Consider the following 25,125-nt stretch of genomic DNA (forward strand, 5'->3'; position numbering starts at 1 on the left):
GTGCTGCACCCTATTTTAAATACTTAAAAGTAGGTGATAAAGTTGGATCATGTTTGGAGCTGTAAAGAAAATTATCCCCAATACACCTCCATAAATTCCCTAGAATATTTCAGCGCATATCGCTGCTGAAAAACCCCCTAAAACAATCAATGTATATGTTGATAAAATAATGATTATACCACTGATTAATTTAATATTATTTCTCTATTAGGTTAAGTTCTATTGATGCCAAATACCATATCTGGAAGCTTGGTGTTGTTTTCACTGATAATGTAAGTATACTGTATGAATGTGGAAAAATTCTTCTGCTTCATTATTCTCATTGTTGGTTTACACAGGGATGGACTAGATAGGGAACAAACCTTGCACTCGTGTCTCCTTTCTTGCCATTTGAATTAGAGACAGTGATGAGGCATCCAAATGGACGTATCAGGTGCAGATGATGGATTAGACAGAAGGTGGAGAGGTCTGGGATAGAATGGTTCAGCTGGTTATCATCAGCATATAGGAAGCCTTTGTATAAATCATGCAAAGGGAGAGAATAGTGATAGAAAAGGAGGCCTCAATAGAGGCTGAGAAGGAGCTTCATCCAGCGGCAGTCGTGAAGCAGCAATCAGAGTTAGAAGGGCAGTCAGCCAGGAACAGACACGGAAGCTTGCATTGAAGGAACTAAGGAGGAAAAGATGCTCAATTGTATCAAAACAAAATGGAAACCTTCAAGGACTAAAAGGACAAAGTGGAGACTTTGGATTTGGCAATGAGAACATTATCTCCAACGTTTCGGAAGTGGGAACGGTCTTCCGGAATGGATTACGTTTGAAAACCGAGGTACCACTGTATTAGTACTGACAGCGGTATTTATTGGAGCAATATTAAGTCATGACATGTTTAAAGGCTAACGTTACTAATGAACAATCTGTTTCAGATTTTTTGCAAATTTGTTTCATGTAATTTTTCTGTTGAGCAGATACATTATTTTTAAAGAATGTCTTGTCTGGTGCATTTTCTTGACCTTTTGTTTTTTACTTTGGAATCATTTGGTTATGTTAAGCAGCCCTATATTAACTTTAAAATTATTCACTCCCCGTTTACTTTAAACCAAGAACTTCTGCCATTTTGTTTTCATGGTTTGCTTGTTCTCATCCTGAGGTGTCAAGTTAGTTTGTCACCATTCAAGGAAGCAGCAACTGAATTTACTTACTATGGAGCTGATTAATAATGGTGGCTTTGCAGAAGGAATGTAATAAAGATATTTAGAGTATTGGGTTGGATCAAGATTGGGTTAGAGCCACGTCCTTCAGCATGCAAAATGACATTTTCTGATTTCTTAGATCCCTACATGAGAAAACTGAACTAAAATTCAGAGGTGTGCTTCTGCATGTGCAAGGTGTTGCACACAATCTCTTGAACCATGTTTTCTCAGCAGTTCATACAAAAGTGCCACTAGTAGAATGTATTCTGCTACTGCATCTCTTGACCCAACCTAATTAGGATACTAAAATTCAAATTATGGATGTAGCGCTCAGGCCTCCTAGAACTGCGAGCCACAAGCAGCTTAAAATAATTGACCCAGGGAGAATTAGGATTCTTCTTCAGACAAGCTTTTAGCCCCTGTGTTGTATCTTTGTGTGTTGCTCTTGTATAGAACTGACTGCCATAGTAGAAAAGCATTTTATAAATAATTTTAATAATAATAATAAAGCACAATACTTGAAAAATGAGAGTAGCAGCAGTTGCTGACATTTAACGTTTTCTTTAGTCTTTCTTGTACTTAGCTTGGTACACAACCATGTCAATTCTTGGTCATTACAACAACTTCTTCTTTGCTGCCCACTTGCTTGATATTGCTATGGGTTTTAAGACTCTGCGTACCATCCTGTCTTCGGTAACCCACAATGGCAAACAGGTGAGTTACTGGCAACATCATTTCTTTTAAAATGAATTATTCTCCTGCTGGGGTGGGGAACCTCTGGCCCACCAGACGATGCTGAACTGCAACTTCCACCCTCCTTGTCATTAGCCCTGTTGGCTAAGCCAATGAAAACTTAATTCAGCAACGTCTGGAGGGCCAAAGGATCCCCATCCCTCCTCTACTGAGAAATAATACTAATGCTGGAATACAATTAGTATATGGAACAACTGAAAACATTAGTATTGTCTTCAAATACATCATTAAAAACAGAGTTGCTGCGAATAATGTAGAAGTGCACAACGGTCAAGTTTGAGGAATGTTATACATAATTACATAATTAACAACCTCATGGGATGCATCTCCGAGTGTATTGTACCATTCAGACTGCAGATGAGACAAACCAATCAACAATTTGAATGATTCCCTCTATTTTTAAAAAACTCCCTGTAAAAAGAAAAAATCTAGAAGGCCGGAGAGAATGTTATGGCTTAGCCACCTCTTACATGCTGGAGTGGCTGGGGAAACCCAGCTAGATGGGCAGGGTATAAATTATTATTATTATTATTATTATTATTATTATTATTATTATTATATGCTGCCTTTGAATATGCTTGAAGCGTTCTTCCCCCATCCCAGAGGGAACATTCAGATATTTACATTCTACAGTCCAACGACAGATTCATCATGCATGGCTACATGTCATATGTCTTATATCTTAATTTCAGAATGGTGGTATGGTATGTTAGGTTGAACAATTTTCTTTTTCATAATTGTGTGAGAGAGATTATGTATGATTGCATGCACACACGAAATATAAAAACAGATGTCAATAGTTTAATGCTGTTTCCAGGGGAACAGGCAGTTTTCTCTGTACAATATGTGAACCTTATCTGCTTTTTAAAACAAGCACTATTCCACATTCCTTTCACTTGATTTAGTGTCTTCCATTCTAACATTTGTCCAGATCCACTTCCAGTCGTGTTTTCAAAAGGTGAATCCTCATGATTCCCTTCTAGTTGGGCATCCTATTAAAAGCAATGCAGTGCAGATAGATAGCCTTGCCTGGGCACTGGGAGTGCTAACTAACTGCCTGTGTTTTCTCTGTTCAAGGCAAATTTCTGGGCTTTTATGTGAATTTGATAGGAATGTTTGGAAAACATTGGGGGGGCAAACAGTGGGGTGCTCAAGCATCTCTTTCTATGGTTATCGTCATGAAAAACAATGCCTGATGGGGTGATTCAGTCCACAAAAACAGGTACACAACTTCTTCTTTTTTTAAAAAAAATAATTTTTATTAACTGGCCAATCACATCAAATTAAATCACATCATATAAATTCCGAATTACAAAGCCAAATTTTTAAATTTTGTTGGGGGAACCCATACTTCAAGATCCAAAGGGGAATTCAGATCATCTTCTTATTACTGCGTTAATGTCCAAATCAGTCCCAATCAGTCCAAACAAAGTTCATAATTCTATCCAGTCTTATCTTGGTGTTGCCACATCATATCTTGTTCGTATAATTTCTCTTTTTCCTTTACGATCTCTTCTGTTAGTCTCCTTAAGCCGATAGTCTCCTTAAGCCGATAGGTACACAACTTCACAACACACGGAGCAATTTGAACCACATATAAAAACTGGCCGAGGAATGGCTGTAGCAATACTACAGCCTGTACCCTCAAACCTTGTTTGTCTCAATATATTTTTCATGAAATACAGCATTCATAATAGTCTTGTCACATTTTTAGGGCATCATAGGCCAAATTCAACAAAGTGGCCCCATTAGCAGAAGCCTGTGCAAGGACTTCTGCTAGCACAACTATCTCCTCCCTCTCCCCCAACCTCAGCGGTTCTGGGGCTTCAGGAGAATCTGCAGAACAACACACAGAAAAGGGAGGTTGTTTCATCTAGGAAACAGAAATTATTGTGTTGACACAACAATTGTTTTTGTGTGACAATGATCCTCTCCATGTTTTTTTAATTCTTTATTGTCTAGGAATTTTAGTTCATATATATATTAGTGAGTGAGATTTTAATCCCTAATTGCTATTTTTCCTCATGTGATACTTTATTTTGGATAGCTTGTTTTGACTGTTGGACTCTTGGCTGTAGTGGTATACCTTTACACGGTTGTGGCATTCAACTTCTTCCGCAAATTTTATAACAAGAGCGAAGATGAAGATGAGCCAGACATGAAGTGTGATGACATGATGACGGTAAGTACCAGGACATCACGGTAATTATTTTAACTCATAAATGTTACTGTGTGGGTAAAAGTACTATATGGATGTTTTTACACACACATTAAAAAACACATCAAAGTGAATATTATATCTTTTTATCTATTAGATTTATGTACCACCCTTCATCACAAGATCTTAGGGTGGCTTACAAGCTAAAAATGCAAGGCACAAATAGTTAAAACAAAAACAACAAATCAAGCCCCCCTTCTCACAAACATATTTAAAAGGCTGTAGAATGTTAATCAGTCAATCAGTCATTTTAAATCATGTATACAGACATTTTAATAATAAAAACCATGGCCCTATAGTGCCCAATTTAAAGTGAATAGAGATTAGTATTTAGAACCTAAAGAGAAATCAATATACTTGAAAGTTTTGTTTGGATGTTTCTTGATATACCAAAATGTGTGTAAGGCTCAAATAATTTTCAAGGCCACTTTACTATTGTTGTTTAAAATTAAACACAGCTGTATTGGTATATGATACACAATTTTTGCAACATTTCTAACTTGGTGTCTTCTTTGAGACTTCTGGAGTCCGTCATTCAGAGGTTGGACCGTCCCTATAGAAGAGTCAGTTTACAAACTCATAGGAGGAGGAATGAAGGATTTCAAACGTTCTTCACTGTCCACCAGAGAACATGAGAACTGATTTGGGGGGCATTATCTACTAGGAAGTTTTCCTTAGCAAGACCAATTGAAATTAATGAATGCTGTGCGAAAGCATGGTAGTGGATTTTGTCCTTTGCAAAAATATTACGTGTTTTAGATTTCATCAGATTAATTCCATTCCAAATATTTGGGAAATCTCCAGCCAACCAGGCCTCCCCATTTGGCCTGTGCGGTCATTTTGGGCAACCCATGTCTCTCTCCTCCCCCCCCAATACCTTACACCATTTACGACACCAGGTGTGGGGCTGAGAACCAGGTGATTGTTGGGCATTTGGGAAGCACCTGAAAAATAACTTTGCCAGCCCTGTACTCAGTGCTACCTAAATCCCAGGCATAGAGTAGGCAAAGCAGAGGACCTAATGATTAGTTTTTTTCATTTGTTTGGGAACCAATGTGATGGGCTTTGGCAGCTGTAAATCACCTGAAGTCATTATGTCAGATGATTAACTGGTGAGTGTCAAAGCTGACCCATGAGTGAGTTGGGAAGGTAAGGATCTGGCTCACTGGGCTGAAAAGCTTCCCCACTTGATATAGAACAGGCTTCCTCAACCTCGGCTCTCTAGATGTTTCTGGCCTACAACTCCCATGATCCCTAGCTAGCAGGACCAGTGGTCAGGGATGCTGGGGATTGTAGTCTCAGAACATCTAGAGGGCCGAGGATGAGGAAGCCTGCTATAGAACATGATATAAAATGTAATAGCTGTTTAAAAATTGTACTTTTTACTCTTATAATTCAAAGCAGTTGGATTGTCTGTCGTGAAATGTAACAAATTCTTTTTTCCAGTGTTACCTCTTCCACATGTATGTGGGTGTAAGAGCAGGTGGAGGCATTGGAGATGAAATTGAAGACCCTGCAGGAGACCCTTATGAGATGTATCGAATTGTTTTTGATATCACGTTTTTCTTCTTTGTCATTGTCATCCTACTGGCCATCATTCAAGGTATGTTGACTGTGACGTGCTATTGGCATGCTATATATATTCAATATATGTAAAGAGTAAGTTAGGGATGCGGGTGGTGCTGTGGTTTAAACCACAGAGCCTAGGACTTGCCGATCAGAAGGTTGGCAGTTCGAATCCCCGCGTCGGGGTGAGCTCCCGTTGCTCGATCCCTGCTCCTGCCAACCTAGTAGTTCGAAAGCACGTCAAAGTGCAAGTAGATAAAGAGGTACCACTCCGGCGGGAAGGTAAATGGCGTTTTCGTGCACTGCTCTGGTTCACCAGAAGCGGCTTAGTCATGCTGGCCACATGATCCGGAAGCTGTACACCGGCTCCCTCGGCCAATAAAGCGAGATGAGCGCCACAACCCCAGAGTCATCCGCGATTGGACCTAATGGTCGGGGTCCCTTTACCTTTACTTAAAGAGTAAGTTTAGAAAAGGAAAGTGTCCAAACCTGTTTCCAGTGTGTAAGCAAAGAAATGCAAAATGTATTGACAGACACACTGGGCATTTATTCCTTTACAGTCCTTTAAGAAAGACAATTAGTTAACTGAAAAGAAAGACATGTATTTTAAACACCTCCACTAAAATATTAAAGGGTATAAATGCTGCAAATGTTCTTTTTTGTAAAAATGTGAGCTACTATACACTACTTCCATTCCATTCAATAATAGGTCTGATTATTGATGCCTTTGGTGAATTAAGAGACCAGCAAGAGCAGGTGAAAGAAGATATGGAGGTATTGATAAATGTTTTTATTTATTCATTTCTCTATTTCATAAAATGTATACAACCATTTGATCGTTTAAAAAAAGAAACCCTCAAAGTGATGAAGTAAACGAGCATATTTTTGTAAATTTTATTTCAGTAAGATATTATACCCAATTACTGATAGGAATCTAGGCTAATTCATCATGGCTTAACCTTCTGTTTTATTTCTAGACCAAATGTTTTATTTGTGGAATTGGTAATGACTATTTTGACACAACCCCCCATGGATTTGAAATGCATACTTTACAAGAGCACAACTTGGCCAACTACCTGTGAGTATATGCACATTCTTTCTTTGTTAAATACAAACCTCTAATGAACTTTTAGCACTAGCCTTACTGTGTAACCCATTGCATGTCTACTCTGAAGCCTTTTTGAATTCAATGGTGCTTCCTCCCACTGAAGCATGTACAAGATTCAAAGTGTGTTCATATATGATTGCAACCTTAATCTCTGAAACTCATTCAGTCTCCTCAGCACTGTGGTTACTGATCCAAGACTCAGGAAATTATTCATGTGCAGGTGAAAACTGTGTGAACAGCTAGAGATTTTTGTTTACATTTTCTCCATGGTAAATCTTGCTGCTAAAGCCCCTTTAGAGATTGGGATCTGTCAAAGCCTTGCTTTGTAAAGTACCATGGACATAATTCTGCATCCTCATAATCATTAGTAAGAAGTTGAATATGAAGTAATGAATAGCCAAGGCTTATCCTATCTGTATTTGATCTTATTCTTAAAAAATTATAAGCTGCTTTGAATGATTAGTCATAACCAGAAATAAAATATTGCAGAAAGTAGCAAGATCAACTTCTTTAGGAGTGGAAGCTTCTTCAATGAGAATACATCAAAGGATGTTTTGATTGGTTTTCTAATTCAAAGCCTGTTGCTGCCCCCCCCCCTTGGATTTCCAAATATAATTTATTGGCATATGTGCATAAAATTAGATATGGTATTTTCAGTAATTCAAAAGACAGAATACATGCGAAAAGAAAAGTAGCACTCTAAAGAGCCAGTTTTCAGAAAGGAGAACACACGGTGAGGCAACAGCCAGAATCTCCATGTATAAGTTCATACTAATCTGTATCCATGTTCTAGTTATTTAGACAGTCCCTGAGGGTGAAACAAATTTGTTTTTTGTGGGGTTTTTTAAAAAAGAGAAACATCCAACAAATGTTTCATTTTCTACCCACAATTTCCCCCCTCCTTTTGTGTCTGTTTCTGGGTACGTTTGTCAACATTTTTTGGATTGTGAACTGGCAGGCACATATTTATATTTACCTATATACAATATTCAGCATAATTTATGCACTTTTACAAAGAGCAGAAAAAATATATTAAATATTGTTGCTACTGCTTTCCCCCTAAATAGCAGAAAAAATATATTAAATATTGTTGCTACTGCTTTCCCCCTAAATAGAAATCATTGTTATTGTTTTTGAGAAACAGAAGCATTACACTACAGTTTAAAACACAATATGTAGTTTGATATTCTCGTTCCAGGTTCTTCCTGATGTATCTCATTAATAAGGATGAAACTGAGCACACTGGACAGGTAAGCATTATATTCATAGGAGCCAACTCCTAGCGACCAATAAAATATTTAAGGGGGCTGGGCCATTCAAATGGTGTGGGTGTGATTGATTATGCTGGGCGGGGCTTGCTCCCCTCCACCCAATATTTTATTCAAGCTGGCACCCTTGTTTACACCATTCAGTACTACCCCTAACAGTGAACTTGAGCAGAAAATCAGGCTGTCCTGATATCTATGCGGTTGGAGGACTTCCTAGATATGCAGAAAAATATCTGCTTGTAAATTTAAAAAGGATGGACCAGTCACTGAACAATAATGATATTAAATAATATCCTGGGAGGGAGATTAGAATTGGGGTTCTGTGGTAGGGACATAGAAGCTATTTCCCTGGGGCTTCCCCCAAGATACTGCTTTTGACTTTCTTTGTCCTGAAATTTTGGTAGGAGATAGCTGGGAAAGAAGGTTTGGCTGGCTGTGGGGGGGGGGTGTCCAAACCTCAAGTTTCAAATATTGAAGGGTATGGACTTGCTTAAAACCAAACTTGTGGGAGTTCTCATTTTCAGCTAACTCAATGATTTACAATAATTTTTCATGTTTACATGTTTAAATATGCACACATGCTCTGTTAATACAAATCCTATGAGCAAAACCCCTTGATATTGATTTTGCCCTTACCTCAGAAAAGCTTTTAAAGACTGCTCTGTCAAATGAGCATTTGACACACTTTTCAAACATTTCAAATTTCAACCCATTGCAACCCATACATGAAAGTTACAGGACTTGTGCAGCATTCAAGTGAATGTGTGTGCTACAAAATAAATGACACTCAACTGGACTAGGCTGCCATACACCACTAAATTAAACAGGATTTAACAGATGCTTAATATAACTAACAAAGATGTGAATTAAACTGATGTTGACTTTGGTATATATGTGGTTTCAGTGAGACAGACATTCTCTGCTGTGAATCTTTTGAAAAAAGATCTTTCTCATACTTTCAGGAGTCCTATGTATGGAAAATGTACCAAGAAAGATGCTGGGATTTTTTCCCAGCTGGAGACTGCTTCCGTAAACAGTATGAAGATCAACTTGGATAAAATATCAACCAAGAAACAACTTGCACTCAAACTTACAAGATTTAGACAAAAATCAAAGTCTTACCATTTCATGGTGTAATATAAGTATTATGTATGTTTAATCTTTCGATACAACAAAACTAGTTTAACTTTACAAAGATCCAGCTGGGCTTTTTGCACCTGGCAGAACCAGGCCTTATATTGTCTGGATTTCAGCTTTCTTACTGGAGAAGTACAAAGAAATATAATTAAACTTTCAAATCACAGTATTCTAGTTCACAAGTTATTATTTGTTATTAACCCAACTCCTAAGGTAATAAAAATAGTTTAGTTGAAAGGGCTACAGCATTGTTTGTTACATGCACAACATCTGCAACCTAAGAACTTGAATGTCAGATGACAAGGCCTCAATTACTGGCTCATATTAGGATCCTAACAATATTTCAAACAGCTTTATTTCCGACTCCCCCACTAAGATCCAGAAAGAAAGTTTCGAATCCTTCAATGCTTAAAACTTTCAAATATTTTACTGTCTATAAAATCCTAATTAAAGTGCCTTAAATATTTGCAGACATAGCTATGCAAAAGTTTTAGATTGACATTTTTGTTAACTGGTTGTGTTGCTTCCCTGTCTTACTGTATGAAATACTTGAAGGTGAGTCATATATTTGTTCCAATATTAGCGTATTAGATGCAGATAGTAAAAAATATACTGTCTCCCGATCTTACACAATTAAATTTTAGGTCAAATAAAAATGCTTTATGGTCAACTAAGTAGTTAAGTTGCTATGTTTTTGCATATTTACTTTGAATAAAACGTGCCCACTGCAATAAAGAATTTACAAAACCAATCTTAATTTTTGTCATTTTTTTATGAACAAACTAAAGTCACACCACAACTACAACATACAGTTTGCATTCACCAGCACTGTTTATTTTGCAGCTTTAAGCGAGAAGTTCTTCTACAGCAGAAGCCGAAATTGTCCTGCTGTTATCTGAATTATTTTAAACCATCTGTGCAACATTTTTAATTTACAAGCATTTCAAGAGAATGTCATTATATTTCTTCAGGCAGTGTAATACAGAGAATTCTCTGCAAGGTGTCCAGCATATTTGACACTAAGAAACAACAAAAGTTGAACATATAGCATAATTAAAAATCAAGGTGAAGTTGCTACATAATTAAATACTTGTAAGCAATTATTCTATACCAGCTACTGTCATGTCAATTTTTCAGTTTACTTGCGTGCCAACCAAAATGTAGCCTTAGGAGATCATGCTGTCTAACCAGTCTTCAAGGTCCTCTTCGGAAATATTTTTGGATGTTGCTTCCTGCTGTTGAGATGCTGAGCAAATTTGTTCAGTTCCATCCAGTTCTAAAAGGTCTGAAGAAATAAAAACAGAACAAAATTTAACTAACTTGTCTGGGGATGGCTAGGCAGGCAAATGCTGACAAGCTCCAATAACAACAAACCTGAGAGCCAGTTAGGAAGCTGACTCCATCATCCAGCTTCTAAAGGAAGACAGGCTGGGTGATTTAAAAGCCCCCTGCAAGTCAGGATCTTCCAGAAGACAGGAGAAGAAGAAAGGTAATAGCTGAAAAAGGGGAATCCATCTAACAATATGCTGTACCTCCCAAATTCCTGAGATAATAGGAAATAATAGGAGGCACTAGAATTGTAAAACATGTATTTTCCAGGCTCTGTATGCACTGGGAAGAAAATTTAACACAAAAGTACTGCTTGAGTTTTAAGGTGACTTTGTTTCCTTACTGCCTTCACAATTATAAAATATTCCCTCTTTATCTCCTCCTCCAAAAGAATAAAATAAAATTGAGGAACTGACCTATGGGTACAGGACTGATACATAGATGAAAATGACACAGAAAATAGATTGGGACGTGAATTAAGGTTTTTTTAAATAACGGAACTATTTAATATACAAACACAGTTAAATCAGCTTTCCCCTTGATGTATGGAGCGTTTCCTAACCAAAGTGCAAACCTTTATTAATTTACAACTAAAGTGTTAGTTTATTTACACTGTTGTTTCATTCTTACAAACAGGATTTGCATCAATTTGTAATGCTGGTTATGTTTTGCACACTTTGTCTTTAAATGTTCCCGTAAAGTTTCATTTTTTACGGGAAACAGCCATGACCCTTTGAGAGGTTAAATATGAAAAAATAACATGCATTTTGCCTCTTCTATCTAAGTGCTGCTCCTTTCTGCTTCACTCTGCCATGGTCACCATCACAAAAGCAAAATATCAAGCAAAAAAGAAAAGAAAAAGCCCACACTTGATGGGTTGAACCATGGTTTGTCTGGTAGTTACTGGGCAAATTAGAGCAGTGAAACTGAATGCCTATGTTTGGAAGGGAGAACACAAATATTCATATCTGAGAAACAATCTAATTGTTTTTACACAGAAAAGCCTTCCTTAACTCACTGTATCAATTCAGTTTACAAATAAATCCTAATACAAGCATATTAGCACTGCAGTTAATCTCTAAAGAGAAAAACAGTATTTACATTTAAGAAAAATATCCAATTTAAATGTTTAAAATCCAAATTTTATTTTAAAACATCCATTTTGTTTATGCCCCATAATAAAGCTCTCAGCTCAGAGAGAGAGATTACCTTGCTTACCTCTAGGAGTGTGCTGCCCCTTCACACAGGCCCACAGTCATCTTCTGCCTCAGTGCTTACTATTGCTTTCTAACCTCTTTATTATATTTATACCCCACTTTTCAGTTAATATCAAAACCCAAAGCAGCTTACAATTAAAATGCACACAAAAGCTACAGCTGTTAAAAGTAATGTGAAGCCACAGAATCTTTAGGATCAGGTACTTCCCTCCTGGAGGGTGAAAAAGGAGCTGCAGATGGACTTTGGCCATGCCCCATGTCACCTTTGTGTTTGTGGAGACTTGGCTACAATTGCCTTTCAACTGCTACCTGAGAGTTGCTAGGGCAGACCACTCTTCCAACTCATCTTTGATCTCTGAAGTCTCTGAATGAGTGGCAAGCTGGACTGCCCAAGGTCACTAGTGTATCTATCACCCAGAAGACAGACAGTACCAATTTCCAGTGGTGTCATATGCCTGCCTATTTCTATGGATGGTTGTCAGATATTGAGGCTGCCAAACAATATAAAACCACTCACACATCTCAGATGGTGGCAAGGGATGAAGTTCTCTTCCTGCCCGGCAGTTCCTGCACCCTCAGTGGGCCTTGTCATATAGCTGAATGAGCTCATAGCTGACTGTAAACTAGAGCACAACTGCAATTTAGAGAAACAAAATAAACAATTGGGAAAAATGCTTACCATTTACTTCATGAGGCATTTTCAAATCATCCCCAGATAATCTATCATGGGATATTGTTTCCAGCTCAAAGTTTTCAGGATGAATAGGGGCATCCAACTTCAGTAGTTGATCAAGGTCGTCATCCAAGTGATCCTCTTGGTGTGTAACTGATGAGCTTTTCTGGAGGGCTTCTGAAGACGATCCAAATCCATCTTTATTCGGCAGCGGCAGGTGGCCAACAGAGTCTGCAGAAGAAGGTGAGTTTGATGCAACTCTATTTTGCCTCATGGACTGCTGTAATAGAGCACTTTTCTCGGGGACATCGCTGCTTTTCAATTTAATTTGGGGGAGTATGGCAGGTGTTGCATCCTAGGACCAGAAGGGAAAAGAAGTTGTGCAATGGCTAATGTTCATTAAAACAACACCTTGATCCCTGCACTGTATGCCAATTTTATTTCTGAACATAATTCAACGTGCTGGTAGACCCTTATACAACTAAAGGCTACCCTTTCCCATGCAACCTACCTATGCCCTGCAGCTGGACCCTCCACCAAAAGATGTTCAGAGGGCAGCAATAGGAGACCACACTTTTATAGTGGCAGCTCCCAGATTATGGAATTCTCTCTCTCCAGGGAAGCTTGCCTGTCATTGACTCTGACATCTTTCTGATACCAAGCAAAAATGTTTTAATTTTCATGGGTATTTGGACAGTACTTATGGTCTGGATTTTACTAGCTATTTCTAGTATTCATTCTTCTGTTGGCTGAGGGTTGATATTCTTGTTTTTGATTATTTTAGATGGATACATTCAGTACGTTTGTATTGTTTTATGAGTATTTTATTATTTTTTATGAGTATTTCATTATTAGTATTTTGCATTTTACTTTTATTGTAAACCACATTGGGACTCCTTTTAGTTGTGTGAAGTGATAAATAAATTTCATAAACTTCAACTAATAAACTTATTATTTAAATAAACGCCCATTGTCTATGAGATTTGTATGCTACCCCATGAAGTACTCTGGGCAACTAAGAATATATAAGTATAAAACAATTAAAATATAAAATAAAGCATACCTTCAAAAGCAACATAAATATGACAAGAAAACTAAACTCATCACAATCCAAAATATAAAACACAGATTTAAAAACGGAGACAACCAGATTAAGCATTAGGTGAACAGATTTGTGTTCTTGACATCAAAAAGACCACAAGGGTTTTGCTAGGCGAATGCTTTTTAGCAAGTACCACTACTGAAAAGGCCTTCAACCTGGTGGTTAGCCACTTTAATTCATTTCACAGGGGCATTCAAAACAGGGCCTCCAAGAAGAACCTAAGTCTGGGTGGGAGGTGGTGGGTCTTTCAGGGAACCTGCTCCCAAGCCATTTAGGCCTTAAAAGGAAACTGACTGAAAGTTGGCAGAGAGAGGCGTAATGTGGTCAAACCATCTAGTCCCAGCTAATAATTCTGCAAATCCTGTTCTGGATCAACTGCAGTTTCTGGGCCTTTGTGAAAGGCACCTTCAGTATTCTAGCAGTTACCAAAAGCATGGGTAATCGTGGTTAAGCTGCCACCATCCAGGTAAGGTCACCCGCAAGCATATCAGTTGAAGTTGACAACAACAAAGTATTAAATTTATATACTATCCTTCATCCGAACAGTAAAGGGTGCTTTACAACATACAAGGTGTTTTTAAGAAGGTTCCTCTCATTTGGCCTAATGATATTATTTTTATTTTATTTTTTTAATTGTATATTTCTCATTTTATGTCTACGAGGCTTTTTAGGCAATGCTGTTATATACCTGCCTTTTCTTCTTATAATGTAAGATTTAAAAAACAGAAGACACTTTAAGTCTGGCAAGGTGAATCAGTGGAATCGACAGGCTGTGAAGCCTTTTTTTCAGTGAAGGGCTCAAATTGCAAAACAAGTTTTGTCTTATGCTTAATAATGACAATGAAATGAGAAGCATTCACCCAGCTAAACAATGTACAACATTACTTACTTATTGCCAAGGTATAATAATAATAATAATAATAATAATAATAATAATAATAATAATTTTATTTATACCCCGCCCTCCCCAGCCAGGGCTACCAACCAATAATAAAAACAAGTTGATTAAAATACAATTTAAAAGATTAAGATACAACATCAAAACAATTAGGGAGCAATCTCTTCATAGGAAGAGAAAGGAAAAAGAAAGAGGGGGAGGGAATCAAACTGATTCTGAGCCAAAGGCCAGGTGGAACAACTCTGTCTTACAGGCCCTGTGGAAAGAGATCAGATCCCGCAGGGCCCTGGTCTCATGAGACAGAGCATTCCACCAGGCCGGAGCCAGTGTTGAGAAGGCCCTGGCTCTGGTTGAGGCTAATCTAACTTCCTTAGGGCCCGGGACCTGTAAGGTGTTGCTATTTATGGACCTTAAGGCCCTTCGTGGGGCATACCAGGAGAAGCAGTCTCGTAGGTATGAGGGTCCTAGGCCGTAAAGGGCTTTAAAAGTAAAAACCAGCACCTTAAATCTGACCCTGTACTTCACCGGGAGCCAATCCAGCTGGAAAAAACCAGGGTTGGCCTTTATGAATCCTTTTGAAGGATCAATTACCATTCTTAAAATGTTCTGAAACAGGAATTAAGGGGGATATTCAACTAAATAATTGGGCAAGCAGAATCGCTGCAGCATTCTGCACCCGCTGGAGTTTCTGGGACAGCTTCAAGGGCAGCCCCGCGTAGAGCGAATTACAGTAGTCAAGCCTGGAGATGACCATCACATGGATCACTGTGGCCAGATCGGGGCGGGAAAGGTAAGGGACCAACTGCTTGATGCGGCGAAGGTAGAAAAATGTCGCCTTGGCTGTTGTTGTAACCTGTGCCTCCATGGAAAGGGAGGCGTCAAGGATTACACCCAAACTCTTAACGGAAGGCAATGGCACTAACTGGGCCCCCACAAGTGAAGGGAGTTGGTCCCTCATCCTCATACCATCCCGACCCAGCCACAGGACCCCTGTCTTTGAAGGATTTAGTTTCAAACGGCTCCCATGAAACCATTCAGCCACAGCTTCCAAACATCTGGTCTGTGTGTCAGGGATCAAGTCAGTATGGCCATCCATCAGCAAATAGAGCTGAGTGTCATCAGCATATTGGTGACAACCCAGCCCAAAGCTCCGGATAATCTGGGCAAGGCGACGCATAAAGATGTTAAAAAGCATCAGGGAGACGATTGCGCCCTGCAGCACTCCACACACCAAGGGGTGGCACGACGACATCTCCCTCCCTAGTGCCACCCTCTGTCCCCGACCAGAGATAAAAGAGCATAGCCATTTATGGGCTATGTCCTGTATCCCCACATCGGCAAGGTGGTGGTCCAAAAGATCATGATCGACCATGTCAAAGGCTGCTGACAGACCGCCTTGATCCAGTTGTCTGCAGAGATCATCTGTTAGGGCAACCAGAGCCGTCTCGGTTCCAAAACCAGGACGGAATCTGGACTGAAATGGATCTAAAGCTGATGTTTCCTCCACAAACCTACCAAGCTGTTCAGCAACTGCTCTCTCAATAACCATACCCAGATATGGGAGGTTTGAAACTGGGCGGTAATTGATCTAAAATATCTAGTGAAGTTTTCTTTAAGAGCGGACACACCATTGCTTCCTTCAGCTCCCCTGGGAATATCCCTGTGTCAAGGGACAAATTGATAATTTCAACCAGGGGGGTCCACGCAATATCTGGGCATGCCCTAATCAGCCAAGACGGGCACGGATCGAGGAGGCAGGTGGTGGGCCTACCAGCTTGGAGGAGTCTATCCACATCAGTAGGGAGTATCCGATCGAAATGTTCTAACACTGGACCCAAAGACAGTCGAGGGGCCTCCAGTTCTGTCACTGTATCTAAATTGGCAGGGAGATCACGGCAGAGCAACAGGACTTTCTCTGCAAAAAAGCTCGCAAATGCCTCACAGCTGTGGGTCAAATTTGTGCTTAAATTTGGTTGTCCTCCTAAGGACATTATTGACCTAATTATTCTAAAAAGTTGTGCCGGGCGAGAGCTAGCAGATTCAATGGAAGCTGCGAAGTGAGATTTCTTAGCAGCTTATATAGTCATCTCATAGGCTTTCATAAGCGTCCTTTAAGATGTTCTTGAAGCTCCGTCACGAGTCCGTCGCCATACTCGCTTTAGCCGTCTGAGATCCCGCTTCATTTTCCGGAGCTCCTTGGTAAACCAAGGGGCCCGGTTTCGACGGGGTCGCAGAGGGCGCTTAGGCGCAATCTCATCGATGGCCGCCAAGAGCCGGTTATTCCAGTCCTCGACAAGGTCATCTAATGAGTCGCCAGGAGGAACAGGGTCCCTCAAGGCCAGACGGAATCTATCAGGATCCATCAGTCTTCGCGGGCGAGCCCAAATAGGCTCACCACCCAAGCAGGGGAGGAGCGGGAAGTCAATCTTGGCTTTCAGAGCGTAGTGATCAGACCATGGCACTTCCACAGGGGGGAGCATGATCACATCTATGCCATCACCAAAGATCAAATCCAGTGTGGGGCCTGCTTGATGGGACGGTTCCATAACAAACTGGGAGAGCCCCAGTGTTGCCATGGAAGTCACTAGGTCCAGACGCTGTGAGGAGTGGGCAGCATTGGCATGGACGTTGAAGTCTCCCAAAACCAATAGGTTTGGGAACTCCAAGGCCCAGCCTGCTGCCACCTCCAGCAGGCCTGACAGGGTGGCTGCTGGTGCACTAGGTGGTCGGTACACCAGCCAGACAGCCAAGTTCTCCTTGGTGCCCCACACGAGGCCAACACATTCAATGCCGGAGATTGCTGGTGGTGGCAGAGCCCTGAAAAAGCAATCCTCCCGGATTAACAACGCTACTCCTCCCCACCCGACCCACAGTCTGCGATTGATGGAGGACAGAGAAACCTGGAGGTGTTATCTCATGTAGGGAGATTACCTCACCTTCCTGTACCCAGGTCTCTGTCACGCAAGCCAGGTCAATCCCCTGTGAGACAAAAAAGTCACGCATGGTGGCGGTTTTATTGCCTATGGACCTGGCATTGCACAACACCAATGATGGAGGTGGGTAATCCCTGCTCGCCCTACCCTTGTCCCTTGGGACGGGGCGTAGATTGGAAGGGGTTCGAGCATCACTGCATCTCAAAACCCTTCGCCGATAGTGATATTTAGCCCCACCGCCATTCTTCCCTAGTCCTTCAATAGTGGGAATCCCAGACCCCATACTAGCCTCCCCAATAGAGGGGTAAGATCTCCACAACAACAGACCAAGTCATCTCTGGGGCAGGACTCTTGGGTCAGAATGGATTCGGGAAGAGGTGAAAGTTCAATAGGGTAATTATCCCTAGAAGATAAAACCCAACCAACCACACCCTGAGCAAAGAAGATGTTCAGTTCCTCTGCCAATGAGGCATCAGTCTTAACTATGTTCCTTGTATTGCCCTTGTAGTTGGTTAGATGCTGCAGTCGTTGCCACACCTGTTTCATGATGTTATCGGCTAAATAATTTTCCACCTTAAGCTTATACTGTTGTTTTGATGCCTTAATGCCTTTATGAGATTTATTCTCGCCTCTTTGTATATGTCTATATTCCCTGTCTTAAAGGCAGAATCCCAGATTTTCAGGAGTGTTCTTACTTCAGCAGTCATCCATGGTTTACAGTTCCCATAGAGTCTAATGCATCTCTGCGATGTTACATTATCACTGCACACTTTAATATAGGAGAGTATAGCATCTGTGTATCTATGCAGATCTTGATATTCAAACACGCTCCAATCAGTGCTCTCAAAACAATTCTGGAGCTGACTAAGAGCACCCTCTGGCTAAATTCTAACTGTTTTTATAACTGACTGAATTCTTCTCCTGAGAGGGATGTACTTCGGACATAGAAAAACTGAAGAATCGTCGGATGAGCCTAAGTGGGGGAAGGGGATTGCCCTGTATGCCTGTTTCAAATTGGAATACGCGAGATCTAGAATATTCTGTCCTCTAGTGGGAAATTTCACAAACTGATCAAACTTAGGAAAAACCATCTTTAGGCAGGCTTGATTGAAGTCCCCTGCCACAACAAGGGCGCCCTCTGGGTAGATTTGCTGCTGCTCAGAGATGACGTCATATAGCTTAGAAAGTGCCACACTGACATTAGCATCGGATGGGATATAAACAGCTATAATAATTATGACAGTTACTTCTCTAGGCAAATAAAATGGCGAACATGTAACTGCCATCAATTCTAGACCTGGGGAGCAATATGTGTAAGCTTCTTTGCTGTTAACGCACCAACCATTGTGTATGTAAATACAGACTCCTCCGCCCCTAGCTTTACCAGAATCACTGTTTCTATCAGAGCAATAAATTATTCGATTTATCAGCTCAACTGCCACATCCGGTACTGCTGAATGTAGGCAAGTTTCTGTAATAATTACCACACAGCTCTCACAAAGAAGCTTGTTTGCTGCCATCAGCAACTGTAATTCGTCAATTTTGTGGACGAGAGATCTGGTGTTGGTCAGGAAGACGCTTGGCAGTGCTGGTCTGGTGGGTCTTTTTCAAAGCCGGGTTAACAGACCAGCTCTGCAACCACATTTTTGCTTTCGCTCTTTTCTCTTTCGCTTCTTTCAGCACCTGCCCCTCCCGTCAACAATCCATAGAGATCCTGGAGGTCTTACTATGCAGTTTGGTATACAGTGGGACCTTTGGAACTCTCTAGTTATCTCTATTTTTCTTGTGAGCCCAATGTTTACCAGTTTTGTGCGTGAGCAGGTGAGGTATTGGGAGCTTGGAGCCGCAGCGTATGAACGCGCTGCCATCTTGGAACTCAGATAACCAGATAACCAGGGTGGCATATTCAGTTGTGTAGCAAAAAGTAAAAGGAAGAACATGTAAAGCTTCGCCACTTACAGTTCATTGATCTGCTGCAAGGGAATCTGTACTTCATTACTGGACAAAACGTCCCATAATGGTGTATTAATACACCAGCCGTAGCACCACTGTAGGACAAGAATGACACCCCCAATTTTGCCATTTTTATTTTAAGAATGCATTTTCTTTGCAAAATAGTTGCGAGTTTCTCTGTTACGTTCACTGAATGACTTTGAGTTAGATCAAGAAGTGAGCGATGTCAGCGTCTGAGTCACTTTAAGCAGTCCCAAAGGAGAGCAAAACTGTTTTTAGAAGTTATGCAGCTTTGCCTTTCTAGTGCAGATTGATTTTTCTAGCTTTTGATAAACTGTAATCTTAGCTAACAGCCATGCTTGACTCACAAGTCTCACTGGCTCTGTTCCCTCTACCTGAATATTTTTATTTTTGCCAGCAGAACATGCTTTGTTGTCTTGTTGCTACCTAGAGCTCTAAACCCTGGGCAAAAACAACTACTTTAAATACATGCCTGATTGGCAGCTTCCATGCTGAACTAGGTATCTGCACAAGGAATTCTATACTTATCAGTAGAAATTACAATAAATAAATAGATCATACATTTCATTTTCTGTTTTCTGAAAAATGCTGCTTAGGAAAAAGGCGGTGAAAAATCTGGAACAACAAAATTAGAACAAGCAACTCTTTGGGGATGTTGGTCTTGACCGAGATGCACTTGGCATGTGGAAAACACTTTGCTTAAAAGGAGCAATGAAGCATAAGAAGTGCTGATGGCTTATTCCTCCATCTAATAGTCTTCCTTTTCAGATTCAAGGCAATATGTGCATATTATAACACATGACAAATTACATTAAAAGTACATAAGGCTGCTTAAGCTTAAAGCGAGGCTCAAGATATTTATGAGCAGCTTTTGTGTTACCTGCACCAGCTCCTTAGCCACATTCAGTTTGAGATGCAGAGGCAGCTCTTCAAGTGCCTGGACCAAAGATTGGCAGTCAACATACAACCCAGACAACTGAAAAAAAAACAGTAGAACATGAGATTAAATGGGCATTAATGATGCTCTCCTAAATACCTTACACACAAAAGCAGGTCCATCTGTCATCTTTTTCCACCACTGAAATGAACTGGGCAGCACAAGAACTCCATATACAGATGGAAGCATTAACCATGAACCATCTACATGGAAGAACCAGGGTTGGCCTTTATGAATCCTTTTGAAGGATCAATTACCATTCTTAAAATGTTCTGAAACAGGAATTAAGGGGGATATTCAACTAAATAATTGGGCAAGCAGAATTGCACTTAATCTGTTTTGGGGTTCTCCCAAACCTCCAAAGATTTGGGGATGGCATGGGGTGTGTAAGGTAGGGGTGGAGTCGTGCAAGTTGAATACTGCCCTAAGGGCTTCAATACTGCAGCTTCACTGGTGCAACAGACCTCTGAGCACACAATGGACCTTCCTCTGCTGTCTTCCCTGCTCCCATGTACATCTTCATAATAATCTCTGGAGGGTGGGGGACCCTCCGGAGCAGATTTTCAAGCATACAGGAGAGGAGAGGAAACAGATGCCCTGTGGCATAAGCAGAACTCTGCTTGTGTAGCTTTGGTTACAACCTTAAACAATTAACTTAATTAAACAAATGAGTTTATGGGAATTAAACAAGCTGCCACAGAAGGCAAGGCAAATTGATGGGTGAGAGCTTTTCTTTCATTTAGAAGAAATCCCTGAGCCATGTCAGCACCCATGATGATGTTTCTCTAATGAATCACCTTCTGTAAAGCTTCATACAGTTCTATGTCTGCAGGTGAAAAGTTTAAATGAAATGCTAACCAGGTCTACCCAGAAGCAGGTCCTACTGAAGCTTATTCATAGATATTTTAGGTCAGGACTTCAGGATTACTTGCTGTCATCAGCACTAATTAGATGTTTGCAGTAACCTTAAGCAGAAATATAGTGCAGAGATATTTAGCTTACTTCAAACATATTCTAAATTGAGAGATTAGCTTCTGAAAGGAATAAATTAGAATGCCTACTTCTCATTCAAACTACATGTCAAAAGTCTGTGACAAAAGGTGTTTGATTGATATGCAGATGTATATGATAAGCATAAAATATTAATCATTTGACTCAAACTGGGTTGAAGTTCATTCATGACTTGATTGATTAATTTTGAAAATATCTAAGACACAAAGACTTCAAAACAGACTTTATGAAAATGCAGTAAATGATGAAAGTATAGGGAATTCTCAGAAGAGGTGCTGCAGACAAATCCTTCAATATCCTAAGTGCAAATTCTTTTTCAAAATAAAGCTGGAATTAGACTTCCGGAGGCGGCGCGAAACGGCATTGGCGGTCCTCTTCGCGCTGTGAAGAGGGGCCCCGCAGAAAAGGGTCGTCCGCTACGGCAAAGCGGAGACCCACTAAGAAAAACCACAGGCAGAGTGAGCCTGTGGCCGTGGGACTCGGCGGGCACCAGAAGCCCCCCCAGAAACGAGGAAGGAACCCCGTAAGGGGCTCCGGAGCGTGGAAGGGGGAGCGGTGCTGTGAGTTCATCGCTCTTTCTGCGGGAGTGAAGCCGTGCGGCTGCTGCCGATGAGCGCTGACCTTTTTTCCTGGAACACTAGACTTCAAACTACAAACCCGTGAGTAGGGGATCCTAAAAATTTGGGACTAAAGTGACTGAAATTTGGCTAAAAGCGGGAGACGTAACCAGGAAGTCCGTCTCCTGACTGTGCTTAAAGGATCAAAGCAAAGACTTTGACAAGCTGGAAGCATTCAAAAAGGGCTGTAAAAAGCGTGGATTTTCGTGCAATAATTGAACTTTGTTTTTAATAATAATTGAAAAGAGACAATTTTGCTTTAATTTTGCTGGCTTTTGACTGGACCTTTCCTCTCCTTTGTGGATTTATAAACTGAGAAGCCCAAAGTCACGGAATGCCGGGGCAACAAAGAGCTGTCAATTTGCTGAAATGTTTTTAATTCTGAAAGTGCTACATTTGAGCGCTACAGTTTAGTTACAAACTGGGGAACTGTATCTTGCACATCTTCAAAGACTTTGTTTTAACATTGAGGAAGCTCTACAAACCAAAAGGAATTTGAAGGTTCTCTTTAAATCTGTCTTTAACTGCTGGGATTTTAATGGCGGAACAGTCCTTTCTTTCTGCTGAAGTACAAATGTACTCCCCCTAGAGGACTTTGGATTTATAATTTTCTGGGAACTATATTTTGTTTTGACTCTTTGCTGCCTTGTTGTTTACTCTTTGGAACTGTCTTTCCCACGGGACTGTATACAATTTAACCTTGGCACGTAGTCAGGATTGGAATGAGTGACACAGGGAAAGCAAGATTGGCTAAAACGAAAGCTAAACAACTAGTACAAACAACTTTGACTTCTCAGCCACGCAGATCTTCTGTCCCAGCTGTTCTAGTACAAGAAGAGGTAGTTGCGCAAACTGCACCAAAGGATATGGCATCTGGAGAATCTGAAACAGTTTTAAATCAAATTTTGGAACAACTGGCAATTTTAAATAAAAAGGCGGATGAGCATTCGTCCAAAATTGACCAAGCAACAGCCACTATTAGCAAACTGACTGATCAAGTTGCTCAACATACACAAGCAATTGGGAATATTCAGGAAGCAACTGTGGAAAACCGTAAATTGGCTGAGGAAGCCAATCAGAAAGCAGAGGCAGCCAATCAGAAAGCTGACGCATTAAAAGTGGAGGTAAAGCCCTTGCACAAACAGATCAAGGAACAGCAGGCCTACCTGGCTATGACGGAACTGAAGAATAGGGAAAATAATCTTAGGTTGAGAGCTATCACAGAACTTGAACAGGAAGATCTGATTGGTTATTTGACACCAGAAATTACAAAGTTCTGGGGCATAGAAGAAGATAAGGACTTTAAAATTGTAACTGCTTTTAGATTGGGAAGAGTGGTGAGGAAGGACAGATCCAGAGACTGTCTGATCATCTTGAGATCTAAGCAAGAGAGAGATAAAATACTAGGCCTTCATTTTGGAAAATCACTTGTTATCCAAGGCATCAAGGCAGAAATCTACAAAGACATCCCGAAACAACTTTTGGACCTTAGAGATACTTATATAGAATTAACAAGACTACTGAGAAGCAACTCAATTCTCTTTAGGTGGGAGTTCCCTCAAGGACTATCCTTCAACTTCAAAGGAAAGAAAGTTAAAATCAAAACAGCAGAAGATCAACAAAAGTTTTTGAACGACCACAAAGAGGACCTACAGAAAGGAACAACAGGATCTTGGCCACCACCTCCACCTATACCTACACCTGCACCTACACCCTCGGGACCAGAGGACCAAAAGAAAGAGACGCCACCACAGGACTAACAGACTGATCCAGGATGTCTCTGCAGCTTCTTAGTTGGAATATAAATGGCAGAAATTCCCCAGGAAAAAAAAAGAATTTTTCATATATTGAAAAAAGAACAATTGGACATTATTTGCTTGCAGGAAACACATGTGACTAGGCTTCACAGAAAAGTGTTAATTAATAAAAGACTAGGCCAAGAATTTATTTCATCGGACAAAGTTAAGAAAAGAGGAGTGGTGATTTATGCAAAGGAGAGCCTGTCACCAAAACTCTTATTTAAAGACGAGCAAGGAAGAATTTTGGCAATTGAAATACAGGTCCAAGGAGAAAAGTTTTTAATATTAGGAATTTATGCGCCGAATGAGGGGAAATCAGAATTTTACAGGAAACTGCATGAGACAATTCTGGACTATCTGGACTATACCAACATCATTATGATGGGAGATATGAATGGAGTGGTCTCTACAAATATCTACAAAAATCAAAATTTAACAAATGACGGCAGACTACCTAAAACTTTCTTTGAACTAACTGACAATATGGATTTGATTGATATATGGAGGACAAAGAACCCCTTAGGCAGAGAAGGAACTTTCTTTTCTGAAGCCCACCTGTCATGGACAAGAATCGACCAAATATGGATAACTAGAGGACTGGCACCTAAGACTAGAAAAGTGGAAATCTGCCCAAAAACCTGCTCCGACCATAATGCTATGAAAGTGGAAATGAGACTTATTCCAACCGGTTCCTTCAGATGGAAAATGAATGACACCCTATTAAGAGATCAGGAGATTGTCAAGAAGGCCCAAAAAACTTTAAAAGACTATTTTGAAATAAATTTGAATACTACGGTGGAAAAAAGAATAATCTGGGACGCAAGTAAAGCAGTTATGAGAGGGTTTTTGATACAACAGAACACAATAAAGAAAAGACTTTGGAATGAAAAAAAGGATAAGATTTTAGGCAAGATAAGAGATGGTGAGAAAAAATTGAGATCAAAACCTAAATCACAGGAGGTTCTGAGAGAAATTAAATTTTACCAAGCACAATACGCTAAATTGATAAATCAAGAAGTTGAGTGGAAAATTAAACAGATGAAACAAAGATCATTTGAATCAGCGAATAAGTGTGGGAAACTGCTTGCATGGCAGTTGAAAAAGAGACAAAAATTGAACACGGTTATCAATTTAGAGATTGAAGGGAGGAATATCCAGAAACCAGAGGAAATTAGAAAGTGCTTCCAGAGATATTTCAAACAACTTTATATGCAAGGGCCGCAGGAAGAGACTGAGATAGACCATTTCCTAAAAATTAATGGACTACCAAAATTATCCCAGGAAAAGAGAACTATCCTAAATGATAAAATAACGCAACAAGAAATTGAGGGTGCCATTCAGAATATGCAACTAGGCAAATCTCCAGGACCTGATGGTCTTACCTCCAAGTATT

The 25,125-nt window shown here is 40.2% G+C and overlaps 2 protein-coding genes across 3 annotated transcripts in view; one reads left to right on the forward strand and one right to left on the reverse strand.

The window, feature by feature from the left end:
• The window catches only part of RYR3 (ryanodine receptor 3), a 271,072-nt gene extending 261,079 nt beyond the window's left edge, over window positions 1-9,993 (forward strand). Inside the window, exons 99-106 of the mRNA XM_079954045.1 lie at window positions 212-272; window positions 1,760-1,906; window positions 3,993-4,127; window positions 5,610-5,766; window positions 6,439-6,503; window positions 6,707-6,807; window positions 8,036-8,087; window positions 9,068-9,993. Of these exons, the coding sequence (XP_079810171.1) occupies window positions 212-272; window positions 1,760-1,906; window positions 3,993-4,127; window positions 5,610-5,766; window positions 6,439-6,503; window positions 6,707-6,807; window positions 8,036-8,087; window positions 9,068-9,163 (814 nt within the window). The 3' untranslated portion in view covers window positions 9,164-9,993. The remainder of the gene's footprint in view (window positions 1-211; window positions 273-1,759; window positions 1,907-3,992; window positions 4,128-5,609; window positions 5,767-6,438; window positions 6,504-6,706; window positions 6,808-8,035; window positions 8,088-9,067) is intronic.
• Window positions 9,994-10,054: 61 nt separating this feature from the next.
• The window catches only part of AVEN (apoptosis and caspase activation inhibitor), a 113,338-nt gene continuing 98,267 nt past the window's right edge, over window positions 10,055-25,125 (reverse strand). For both annotated transcript variants that reach the window (XM_079955376.1, XM_079955375.1), the window contains exons 4-6: window positions 20,249-20,344; window positions 12,468-12,816; window positions 10,055-10,527 (exon numbers count right to left, since the gene is read on the reverse strand). In XM_079955376.1, coding sequence (XP_079811502.1) covers window positions 10,409-10,527; window positions 12,468-12,816; window positions 20,249-20,344 — 564 coding nt within the window. In that variant the 3' untranslated portion in view covers window positions 10,055-10,408. The remainder of the gene's footprint in view (window positions 10,528-12,467; window positions 12,817-20,248; window positions 20,345-25,125) is intronic.

The sequence above is a fragment of the Podarcis cretensis genome (assembly GCF_951804945.1).
Source record: "Podarcis cretensis genome assembly, chromosome: 1".
In the NCBI taxonomy this organism is placed as follows: Eukaryota; Metazoa; Chordata; class Lepidosauria; order Squamata; family Lacertidae; genus Podarcis; species Podarcis cretensis.